Here is a 12,695-nt window from a genome sequence, read left to right as displayed (position 1 = left end):
TTTTGACATAAGAAGTCTAATATGTACCTATGAATTTCACGGAAGGAGTCTGTTTGCCTACCATATTCCTTTTGAAACACTGGCAATATTTATATATTTATTATTTTGCTATTTGGTTTTAGAATTAAGAGACAAACTGCATTTACCTTATCTTCCAGCAGCCTTACTCTCCTCTTCAAGAAGGAATTCTCCTTTTCAGTCTCCTTCAGCCGTTTTTTGATGTCTTCATATGCTTTAGTAAGAGCAAAGTGGGATGCAACGGATTCATCACCTGCAAACGCTGAAATGGGAGTCTCCAGAACACTCTTATGAGTACTCTCAGCATTTTCATGGTTCAAAATAGATATGTCGTCATCTATCAGTATATCCATGGCAGCTGCTATAAATGAAACGTTTGGTGTGTCAAAAATTAAAATTTTCTGATTTGCTTTTTCCCCACCAATCGCCCCAAAAAGATGCAGTTTAAATAATGCAGTACAATTTAGGCATTAGATCTAACATTTTTCAACTCTTTCCTCATCAGGATTTCTGGTTGCCTTTTGCACACAGTTTGAATCTGATCACCCCACACTAACAAAGTTCAGTCTGTCCAGAAGCAAAATAAAATCACTACATAAAGTGTTTTTCGTGTATGCTGAAATATTATAATTTTATCTATGTATATATATGATGACATATAGAAACAGCTTGAGACACATACATGCTAGTCTCGATCCCGCTCCCCTCTGAAGTTACTTCCTGATTTTAAGAGGTGGGATCGAGACCGGCAGAGCCTATAGCTATTTGGCAAAAGGGAAAACCCTGCAGTGTCTGGCTTATTGTCTGATGGTTTAGCAGGACCAGGACCGAAGGCAGGGCTGCTCACACTCCAGATGCGTTGCTGACTCCTCACTCTCCCCTCCTCCCAGCAGTCGGCAAACAGCATGGAGAACAGCTGCGGCCACCACAGGGAGGAATCTGCTGCTTGCCTGCATGTCGGGCCTGCCCCTGACCCACGACTCTATTCCCCATTTGCAGCAGCCAATCAGCTAGTGGCTCTGCACGAGCAGGAGTGAAGGAAGGTTACGCCTGCCATGGTTCACCGCTGGACCACCAGGGATTCTAAAGTTACTTGGGGGAGGTGGGAAGGGAGGTAAAAATTCTTAGAATCGACTGGAACAGGAGGCAGGAGGGATCCCTACTGTCCTGGCCCGGTGGAGTCCTGCAAGGCATTGGGAGGGGGGTAGGCACAGGGTACAGAACCTGGCAGGGAGGGTGGGTGCAGAGACTGGCAGGTCAGGGTAGGAAGTGAGTGAAGGGGCTGAATGCAGAGCCCAGTAGAGCAGGGAGGAAAGGGAAACAGGATGCAGAGCAAGGCAAGGCACTGCACTTGAATATTAACCCCCTGGTTGGGGGAAAAAGGTTACCTCTGTTTATATTAAAGTACATACGGGTATGTGTGGGAAAGAAATATTTTAAATAAATAAATAAAACTACTGCATATGGTCCTGGTGTCCCAGGATCAAGAGTCACAAGTCAGTGAGTCAGTTTTGAAATTTTGTCAAGAAATTAGGTTTTTTTTGTACAAAATTAAAAATCAAAGCAAAAAATGAGATTTTATTTTTACTTCACAGTAATAGCTTTAACCAGTCTCCCTTGTACAACATTTATGCTGGCTTTTTACAGAGCTGTGGTAGGAGGTTTCTACCACAGGCCAGAGAGGTAAATGCTCCGATGCTCATAGAATTTCTAGGAGTATTTGCCACACTGACCCATAGTATAAACCTCTACCATGGCTTTCTAAAAGTAGCCCTTAGCTTTCCGTAACCCATTTTATACCTACCCATTTTTTTAGACATTTGTTATAAAATATATTCCTTCAGAATTGTTCAAGCACAAAATATTTAATACATGTATGCATACAGTATGTAGTATATTACCATGAGAATATAGGGGTCCTTTTACTAAGCTATGGTGAAAAGTGTGGCCTTACTGTGCCCTTACACAGGTCTTTCCCATATACTAAAGTCATTTTAACAGTAAAATGGCCTTTTTTGTATTAATGACCATGCACTGTTGCTATTAATGCACGCTGCAAGAACTTTTTGCCACTCATTTTGTAGGTGGTAAGGGTTCATATAGTAACCCTTCGCTAATCAGTTAGCCTGCACTAACTGAGATGTTGTGTGCCATTGACTCGAATTGCGGATCTAAAAAGAAATCGGTGTGTGCTAGTCCGGAAAGGTCCTGCAGCATCATTCCCATGGTTGTTTTCAACATATCCAGCCATCTGATTGTAGGTCATCCTCTGACTAATGCAGAAACATTCCGTCCCCACCCTGACATACCTCTTCAACCAAAAATTAAAAAGTAAATAAATTTTTATCATACAAATAGCATTCAGATTTGGGAATTACTGCAGAAAGCCTAAATGCATCCTGCAGTAAGCCCTTTTAAGCTGTGCTAAGTGCATGCCAGCAATACTGCAGCTTATTAAAAGGACCCTATAATAATTTCTTCCCAATTTATTTGCTTCATCCTCCCAGTTCAAAACTTAAGAAACCAGCTTGGTGAGTGAGAGCGGAGGAGCAGCGGCAAAGAAAAGGGGAGAGAGCAGGAGTTTAAAAGCAGGCAAGCGCAGGAGAAAAAGATCATCAGTGGGCAGAGAGAGAAGGAAGCTTGGGGCAGCGGCGAGAGATAGCTCCGCCCACCCCCACCGCGTCGGCAAGGCAGCGCCGAACTCCCCCTTATAAGGGGGAGGAGCTAACGGCGCGTCGCCATTCGGCGAGCTCGCCTTTGCGAAGGAGCCGGGAAACTCGGACACCAGCAGAGTAACACCAACAATCTCACACCAAGCGGGAAGGTAGGTACAAATTCTAGACTTTAGCTAGCTACACAACAAGACACACTCCCTCACAATAGGACACACTTCCTCCCTCACATACCACATACCTAAAGGGCAAACGAGTACTCATTGACTCCAACACTGTAACACAAGCAGACTCGGAACAATAAGCTAGCAGACTCACAACAAGCAGGAAGGCAGCCACAAGACCCAGTCTTTAGCTAGTTACACAGCAGGGCGCACACTCCCTCACATACCTCTCACCTAGAGGGGAAACAAGCACAGACACTAACACACTAACACTAGTGGACTCAAATTGAACAGTAACACCAGCAGACTCACAACAATAAGGAAGGTAGTAACCAGGAAATCAGAGAACATCCAGAAGACAGAGACAGAAGGTCCATAACCAATTCGCCCGAACATCTCAGAAGGGGAACAAGAGATGGAAGCCCTGGGAAGCCAGAAGATGAGCTTTCCAGTCTTCTGCACTGGCTGCAATATGTATGACTACCTCCCTTCGGGGACTAGGGCATACATTTGCAGTCATTGCATGGAGCTGGATAGCTTGAAACGGCAAGTCCGGCTGCTAGAGGAGACAGTGCTGAATCTAAAAGAACTCTTCACCTTTGAAGAGGAAATCCACGATCAGGAGAAGCTTCTAGTGCAGTTCAGTCCAAACGAAGGAACTAGAAAGGTACATCGAGGAAGCGCACCAGGAACATGTGGAGAACTGTACCCGAATAACTCAGGAAGAAGGCCTGGACAAGAGAAGAGAAGACACCCCTGCATATTCTGGAGAAAAGGAAGCGGAGACAAGGGGCGACCACACACCAGGAGTAAGAGGGAGACTGTATGGGGACACCCCCCACCTGAAGAGCAGAAAACAACTTCAGGAGTATCGCAGGAGGGAGAAGATCGGTCCTATACCAGGGACATGGACTTACGACCCCCAAGGAATCACCGAATACAGAAGATGGGGATCATTGTGGGAGACTCCATTGTATGGCATGTGGACAGCTACACCGCAGGAGGGAGAGAGGACAGAATCGTCACCTGTCTTCCAGGAGCAAGAGTGAAGGATGTGGCCAACAGGATCTCCAGGATCATAGACAGCGCAGGGGGTGAGAATACTGCAGTGCTTATCCACGTGGGAACCAACGATGTGAGCGGACGGAAGTATGACAGGGAAGAAATGAAGGGCCAGCTCCGCTCACTCGGAAAAATACTGAAGATCAGGGAGGTGAAGGTGGCCTTCTCCGAGATCCTCCCAGTACCAAGAGCGGATGGAAGGAGACAAGGGGAACTGCAAGCGATCAACGCCTGGATGAGACGATGGTGCGAAGAGGAAGGCTTTGACTTCGTGTGCAACTGGACAATGTTCTGGGGAAGAAGCAAGTACTACAGGAAGGATGGACTACACCTCAACGAGGAAGGAGCAAGAGTATTGGCAGGCAACATGAGGAAGGCCATTGAGAAGGCTTTAAACTAAAGGACAGGGGAAAGCCGACAGTCGACCACCAGTCGATGGTCCGGGCGACAGGATGTCCCAAAGAAGGAACTATGAACAACCACTCAGACACAGGAGGGGATCACCACAAAGCATATAAGAGAGACAACACTGGAGTAGAAAAGGATACCGTGAAAGAACCAGGGGACACAGGAGGGGACCACCACAAAGCATATGAGAGACAACACTGGAGCAGAAAAGGATACCGTGAAAGAACCAGGAAACACAGGAGGGGACCACCACAAAGCATATAAGAGAGACAACACTGGAGCAGAAAAGGATACCGTGAAAGAACCAGGGGACACTGCTAAGCTTAAAGAGTCCAAGAAGGTAACACAAAGGGAACTCAAATGTATGTATACGAACGCTAGAAGTTTGAGAAACAAAATGGGAGAATTAGAAGCAATAGCGAAAAACGACGAACTGGAAATCATTGGCATAACAGAAACCTGGTGGAATAATGAAAACAAATGGGATACAGTACTACAGGGATACAAACTGTACAGAAGAGATAGAGTGGGGCAGAAAGGTGGAGGTATTGCCCTATATGTTCGTAAAGGAATAGAATTGGTGAGGGAGACTATGATGGAAGAGAAAGAGAAGCTGGAATCCCTCTGGATAAAGATTCCCAGACACAATGGTGCTGACACAAAGATTGGCCTTTACTACCGACCGCCAGGACAGGGGGAGGTAACAGACTCGGAAATGATAGAAGAAATTAAACACAAATGCAAGACAGGAAATGTAATCTTGGGGGAATTTCAATTTTCTGGGGATAGACTGGGACCTGGGAACTTCAAATTGTGGCAAGGAGGCAATGTTCCTGGAAGTACTAGGGGATTGCTTCCTGGAACAATTGGTGGGAGAGCCGATAAGAGGAAACGTCACCTTGGACTTGGTCCTAAATGGCATTACGGGGCCAGCAAGGGAAGTAGAAGTCACGGTCCCGCTGGGGACGAGTGACCACAACATGATCAACTTCAACCTCGATGTCGGGAAGGGGAAAGGTACTAAAACCTCAACCACGACTTTAAACTTTAAAAGGGGAAGATACGATAGCATGAGAGCCATGGTGAAACAACGGATCAAGAAAAAAATGGGCAAAGTCAAAACGGTAGAACAGGCATGGTCCCTCCTGAAAAATACTATCATGGAAGCTCAAAGCTTCTACATTCCACGGGTGTCCAAAGCAAAGAAATCCAAAGGCAAAAGAGAGCCAGCGTGGCTTACTAAAGAGGTGAAGGAAGCCATAAAAGAAAAGAAGGACTTCTTTAAAGCATGGAAACGCACGAAAACAACCGAAACTTGGAACAAACACAAGCAAGATCAGAAGTGTCACAGGGCGACGGAGGGATGCCAAAAAGGACTATGAGGAGAAAATTGTGCAGGAGGCCAAAAACTTCAAGCCCTTCTTCAGGTACGTGAAAGGGAGAAAACCCGCAAAAGAGGCAGTGGGACCGCTGGACGACCAGGGAAGGAAAGGGTACATCAAGGAAGACAAACAAATCGCAGACAGACTAAATTCCTTCTTTGAATCTGTCTTTACAAAGGAAGACACTGCGACAATTCCAGCAGCAGTAAAAGTGTTCCAAGGAGCAACAGAGGACAGCCTTACCACAGTAGGAGTGGACCTGGACCAGATTCACTGCCAGATCGACCAACTCAAAAGTGACAAATCTCCTGGACCAGACGGAATCCATCCGAGAGTCTTGAAAGAGCTAAAAGTGGAAATCAGAGAACTATTGCAAAAACTTGCCAACCTGTCAATAAAAACAGGACAGATACCAGAGGACTGGAAAATAGCGAACGTCACGCCGATATTTAAAAAAGGATCGAGAGGAGTACTGGGCAACTATAGACCTGTAAGTCTCACGTCGGTCCCTGGGAAGATGGTGGAGGCGCTGATCAAGGATAGCATAACCCAGCACTTAGACACACACGACCTGATGAGAGCCAGCCAACATGGATTCAGGAAAGGGAAGTCATGTTTGACGAACCTACTTCAATTTTTTGAGACAGTGAACAGACAAATTGATAATGGAGAACCGGTGGATATTATATACTTGGATTTTCAGAAAGCGTTCGACAAGGTTCCACATGCAAGACTCCTCAGGAAAGTGCAAGGCCATGGAATAGAAGGAGATATACTAAGATGGATAGGCAAATGGCTGGAGAACAGAAGGCAGAGAGTGGGCATAAATGGGAAGTTCTCAGACTGGGAAAATGTGACCAGCGGTGTGCCCCAGGGCTCGGTACCTGTGCCCATCTTATTTAATATTTTTATCAACGACCTAGAGGATGGAACATCCAGTGAGATTATCAAGTTTGCAGATGACACAAAGCTATGCTGGGCAATCAACTCGCAGAAGGACAGTGAGGAACTCCAGAGCGACTTGAGCTGATTGGAGCAATGGGCAGACAAATGACAGATGAAGTTTAATGTGGAAAAATGCAAAGTGATGCACTTAGGCAGAAAAAAATAAGGAGCACAAGTATAGTATGTCAGGTGCGACTCTGGGAAGAACAGAACAGGAAAAGGACCTGGGCGTATTAATCGATAGGACCCTGAAGCCGTCGGCATAATGCGCGGCGGCAGCGAAGAATGCAAACAGAATGCTGGGCATGATAAAGAAGGGAATCACGAGTAGATCGGAGAAAGTAATAATGCCGCTTTATAAAGCAATGGTCAGACCACACTTAGAGTACTGCGTCCAACATTGGTCTCCATACCTAAAGAAGGATATAAAAATACTCGAGAGGGTGCAGAGACGAGCAACGAAGCTAATAAAGGGCATGGAGAACTTGGAATACGAGGAACGACTCAAGAGACTGGGATTGTTCTCCCTCGAAAAGAGGAGACTGCGAGGGGATATGATTGAGATTTTCAAAATACTGAAAGGAATCGACAAAATAGAGCAGGAAAAAAAATTATTTACAATGTCTAATGTGACACGGACAAGAGGACATGGACAGAAGTTAATGGGGGACAAGTTCAGGACAAATATCAGGAAGTTCTGCTTCACGCAACGAGTTGTGGACACCTGGAATGCTCTCCCAGAAGAGGTAATTGCGGAATCCACCGTTCTAGGATTTAAGGGTAAGTTAGATGTGCATCTCCTTATGAGTGGCATAAAGTGACATGGGTAAGGGTAAGCTAGACATACATCTCCTTATGAGAAGCTTAGAGTGATATGAGAACTAAAACTATGCCAGGGTACACCTGGGCGGGGCCTCCGCGAGTGCAGATCATCGGACTTGATGGACCTAAGGTCTGTTCCAGAGATGGCCTTTCTTATGTTCATTTTCATACTCATGTTTTTGATGCATAAATGAGCTCTTATAAAATTAGGTCATGCCTGAAAGTATGCATGGTACAAGCTGGTATGCACTTATACAGTAAGCATGCTCAAAGAAAAGTTAGGACAGGATATAGAGTTGTAATCTACACACGCATTTTACTGTATAACATATGCATAAGTAGTTGCTAACATTTACACAGTTCTCTAGCAGATGCAAATGTTAGAAACTATCTGTGCCTTCAATCTCGGTGTGATTTCTGCAGGATGTGTCCTAGTATAAAACAGGTACTTTCCTGCCCTATTAATGTAGGTCAGTGTTCTTCAATGCAACGTTCGAGGGGGGAGGGGTGCAATGGTATCCTCCATTCTTTGTTTGTATTTTGCCCTGCTACTCTGCCTCTCTACTCAGTCTTGGGGGCGGGGAGGGGGGGAGAGAGAGCTGTTTGCTGGAAGGACAAGAAATTTCTCAACATAAATACTCACAGCCTCAAGGATACCCCTAAATGAAATTGGAAAGTGAGCAAGTGGGAATGGATCTCATTAACTGGTCAACAGTGTCATGGCTCTGCATCGGAAGATATCGGTGGCTTTCCTTTAGCTCATTAGAATTCAAAGTGGCCCCAGCTTAAAAATTAATGAAGACCACTTGCCTAGGTGCTCTATTATCAATAACCCCATAAAGTCCAAATCTGGATAAGGTGTCCAAGGAAAGAAAGTTGCAATTTGCAGCAACATTATTTTATGAATGGTTTCACTGAATTTTGTAGTCTTTTTTTTTTTAAAAAAAATAAAATACATACAGTATAAGCCATGGGAAAAGTGTGTGCATGTGGAGGCACATACAGCAGAACAGACAATTCACAAATAATAATTTTTTTTTTAAAATGGAGCGAGATTAGTACAATTCCCACCTCATTCTTCCCATATCCAAAGTCCAAATAATCAGTTAATACAGTACAATCTTAGTTATCCGGCACCAAAGGGGATTTGGTGGATGCTAGATAACTGTAGTTTCTGGTCAAAAGTGATGCAGCAGAGGAAAGGCCCTGCCACGGCTGGCCAGGAGCTACCTGTTTACCTATGCTGCCTTTGCTCGCCAGCTGCCACCGCAGCTTTGGGTGAGGGAGGGAGGATGGTTGTCGGGAACAGGGGGGGGGGGGTGTTCGGTATCAGCTGCCTGCTGCTTCAGGAATTGGGGGGGGGGGGGGGGGGAGGGTTTGTTGAGTCAGGAGCACCACTTCGGACATTGCCTGAGGAAAACAATTTTTTTGCCAGTTGGTTGAGGGCCAGTTATTTGAATACCTGTTAACTGAGATTCTACTGTAGTTGTATGTCCTGAAGCAGGTGAAAGGAAAATTATTTGGTAGTATACATGTATTTCCTTAGGAAAATAAGAAAGATGTATAATTTAAGATCCATTCAAACCATTCCCCTTCAAAACTGGATGCTTACAGGTATAATTGCTACTTTTAAATTATGATAATTTACACTTATAAACCTTCTAAAATTGCATTTAAACAGTCTGGAAAGCAGGGTGCTTAACTGTTTCTTAATAGCTACCTGAACTCTCAAGCCCTAGAAAACTATGACAACTATAATGTAAAAGTATGGTCGTATTTTTAGTTTCTATTGCTTCCTTTCACTTTTACAATCATTTCAGTAGTATGGAAACTTAGTTTCACATTTGAATTTAACAATCCAATTACATTTGCACAGTATGACTAGACTAGAACTCAGTAAAGATTACACAGATTAAACCCAACGAAGCAAGATGGCCGCGGTGCAGTGAGGACGCTCACTATCGGTTCTCCTGCTTAATTAGTTTCCTCGTTGAAAGTCGGGTTATTTTTCTTAGCTCGGCATGCCGAAAAGAAGGGGAAGAGCGGCTGCCACAGCCCGGCAGGCTGAACTTACCCCGGGAAGACAGGAGACGATCCTGAGCTTCTTTTCTTCTTCACCCTGGGGCGAACCGGCTGAGCCGAGGCAGAGGGAAGTCTCGGCCATCGGGAGTGATATTTCACTTAGCCCTGCAGGACCCGAGCCTCCCCAACAGCCGCGAGACCAGGGAACTACGGCGGCTCTGAAGGGACAGGAAGGATCCACCCCGAGAGAGCTGGAGGGCTCACCGGTTTCCCTGCTAGCTCAGGCAGAGATTTCAGCGTTGGAGAAGGCAAAGTTGGCATCAGAGGTTGGGGGACAAATTCCATCAGTCCCCCCCACTGGTAAGGCCAACTGAGTTCACTTTGGAATCTATTTGGACTGCTTTAGACTCTCTATACAAACTATGTGCAGGAACTCTTCCTTTGGTAAATGCACACAATGTAAGGATTGACTCTATGCAGGAGGAAATAAAATCTCAGGGGGAAAAGATGGACTGCCTGGATCAACGGGTCCAAGGCATTCAATTAACACAGACTACTTTAATGAAGGACAAATTGCTATTAATAAGGAAAGTAGAAAATTTGGAAAATTATACTAAAATGTTGAATTTAAGATTACTTAACTTTCCTAAAACTTTAGCAATGACGCCTAAAGATTTATTTTATAAATTTCTGAAAGAGATATTTAAATACCCCGAGAATGGTTTTCCTCCATTACACAAAGTTTATTACCTTCCAATTTCAAAGAAGGCTTCTAAAACTGAGGCTTCAACTAATTTGAGTCCTATGGATGTTACGAAAATCTTGGAAACCTCAGAGGACGAAGTCATCTCATATTCTACACTTCTGGTGACATTTGTTTTTCAGCAAGATAAAGAGGCACTTCTTAGGTTATTTTTTAGGCTTAAAGAGGTGACCTTTATGGACTCTAAGATTTCTATGTTTCCGGATGTATCTAAATTAACTCAATCCCGAAGGAAAGAATTCCTGGAAATGAGACAAAGTGTATTGTCTTTGGGGGCTAAGTTTCAACTTAGATATCCCTGCAAATGTTTGATCTTGTTGGATCAACATTCATATATTTTTTTTGATCCCCCCCAACTACGATTTTTTCTTGAGGCTAAAGGGGTAACGCTGTCCAGTGCTTCCACAGTGGAATAAGGTCTAGATTTTATTTGTTTGAAGAAGTAACACTGCATTTTTTTTGTATGATATTATAATTTCTGTAATAATATAAGGCCCTACCAATGTGAATTGCTTCTCCCATAATGTGGACTTTTTTTTGAGAGATGATTGATACTGTAATGGAAGTTGTTTAGTTCTCTTCTTTTCCTTTTCTTTTTAATTAATATGTTTAATCTCTCTTTCCTATATACATACTGTATGAATGTATATTTATAAAATTAAATAAATAATTTAAAAAAAAAAAAAAGATTACACAGATCAGATCAATTACATATGATACAACAACTGCAGATTACTATTCTTGTGGATTACTAACTTAGTTTAGTTTAATTTTAACATGCTGTATGTACCCAGAGACTTTTCTTAAAGGAATCTCACTGAACTGGTTCAGTAAGAGCAAGGGACATGTTGCTTAAAACAAGACCGAAAGATAAACTCTGGGAGTTGTTTCTCTCTTTACTAAGAAACTGCATACTTAAATTCCAAGCTTTTATAAATGCTATGTATGCTTTGTATTGATGACCTTTAAGGAGTATACTTACAATATATCAAATAAAACTAAATTTAATGGTTAGGAAATCTTCATTTAAGTTCTATTTTGCCAGTTTCCTACCCCCGGTAACGGCCATGTTCGGAATGTCACAAACTCCTCACATGGCTTATGATCAATTCGGCTCTGACTTCAATACAGAGGATTAGCGGGTTGAGTGTTTTAAGTTCATAAGTATCACTTATGTGGCTTTCTTTTTAGGGTTTGATCACATCACCATATAGATACAGGGGTCTCAAAGTCCCTCCTTGAGGGCCGCAATCCAGTCGGGTTTTCAGGATTTCCCCAATGAATATGCATGAGATCTATGTGCATGCACTGTTTTCGATGCATATTCATTGGGGAAATCCTGAAAACCTGACTGGACTGCGGCCCTCAAGGAGGGACTTTGAGATCCTTGATATTATAGAAGGTATCCTGGACAGCATATACAGTAATAAAAGAGCACATGACAACGGGAGCTCAGCTGAAAAAAAAAAAATAAAAAACCCACCACCACTCACATTAACAGCTAAGCAATTAGGATCAGGACGTTTACATATCAGCATTTTGAAAAAGAAAAAATATAGTCTTCACCTGTTCTGGGACAGATTACAGACAGCAGACAGACAGTCACGTGCAGCCAGACGCAATACCAGCGAGAAAAAAAGAAGTACAAGAGAGGCACCCGGGCACGATACGCTGCAAGCCAGACACAGAGATGGCCATAACGGAGTCAGAAGGAAACTGCAAGCCAGAGATCACGCTCTCAGACACAAAGACAGACACGGGCGCTACATCACAATAACGAAGAGGAGAAACGAGGCGAGGAGGGACGCACAAAGAGGAGGAGACTGATACAGACGGGGGAAGAGGGGGGGGGGTCAGGTGAGGACAACGGGTAAAGCAAGGACACACACACAGAAAAACCCTACAAACCCCCCCCCCCCTCTCGGCTTTTCTGCACTTCTCACCCCGCGATCGCGCAGACCCCGCCTCCGACCCTCTCTCCTGCTCCGCGTCTTTCTGCCGCTCCGGGGTTCGCTGCGCGCGCTCTCTCTCTTCTCATCGGAGACTCTTTCGGGTCGAGGTGGGATCGTCTCCTACTCCCGCCAGAAACGAGGTCCACAGCCGCCCGCCGACCTCCGAGCTCCCATCCCTCTCGAGGCAGCGGCGGGGACGGGGCGGGCCGCGGGTCACGACGCCGGCGGACGCCAAGGAGAGGGACATCGAGCTGAGACGCGGAGGGGGATTCCTGAACGCGGCGTCACTCGGCGCTGGGGCTACGGCACATGCCTCCGGCCCAAAAGTTTATGGGGGGCGTAGCTGGTCAGAGGGGCTCAGGATTCAGAAAGCTAGGACTGCCAACTGTCTGAATTTTTTCACGATTTTAAAAACGGTCAGTTATTTGTCAAAAATCCAGGCAGATGGCTGTGTGTGTGGCTATTTTTCAAGAGTTTAGCTCACA

The 12,695-nt window shown here is 44.6% G+C and overlaps 1 protein-coding gene across 1 annotated transcript in view; it reads right to left on the bottom strand.

Moving 5' to 3' along the window:
* The window catches only part of AZI2 (5-azacytidine induced 2), a 125,994-nt gene extending 114,037 nt beyond the window's left edge, over positions 1-11,957 (bottom strand). Inside the window, exons 1-2 of the mRNA XM_033932844.1 lie at positions 11,825-11,957; positions 147-379 (exon numbers count right to left, since the gene is read on the bottom strand). Coding sequence (XP_033788735.1) covers positions 147-371 — 225 coding nt within the window. The 5' untranslated portion in view covers positions 372-379; positions 11,825-11,957. The remainder of the gene's footprint in view (positions 1-146; positions 380-11,824) is intronic.
* Positions 11,958-12,695: the final 738 nt, after the last annotated feature.

Source organism: Geotrypetes seraphini, chromosome 2 (genome assembly GCF_902459505.1).
Source record: "Geotrypetes seraphini chromosome 2, aGeoSer1.1, whole genome shotgun sequence".
In the NCBI taxonomy this organism is placed as follows: domain Eukaryota; kingdom Metazoa; phylum Chordata; class Amphibia; order Gymnophiona; family Dermophiidae; genus Geotrypetes; species Geotrypetes seraphini.
Note: the sequence above shows the minus strand (reverse complement) of the source record. Positions and strands in the feature narration are given on the sequence as shown.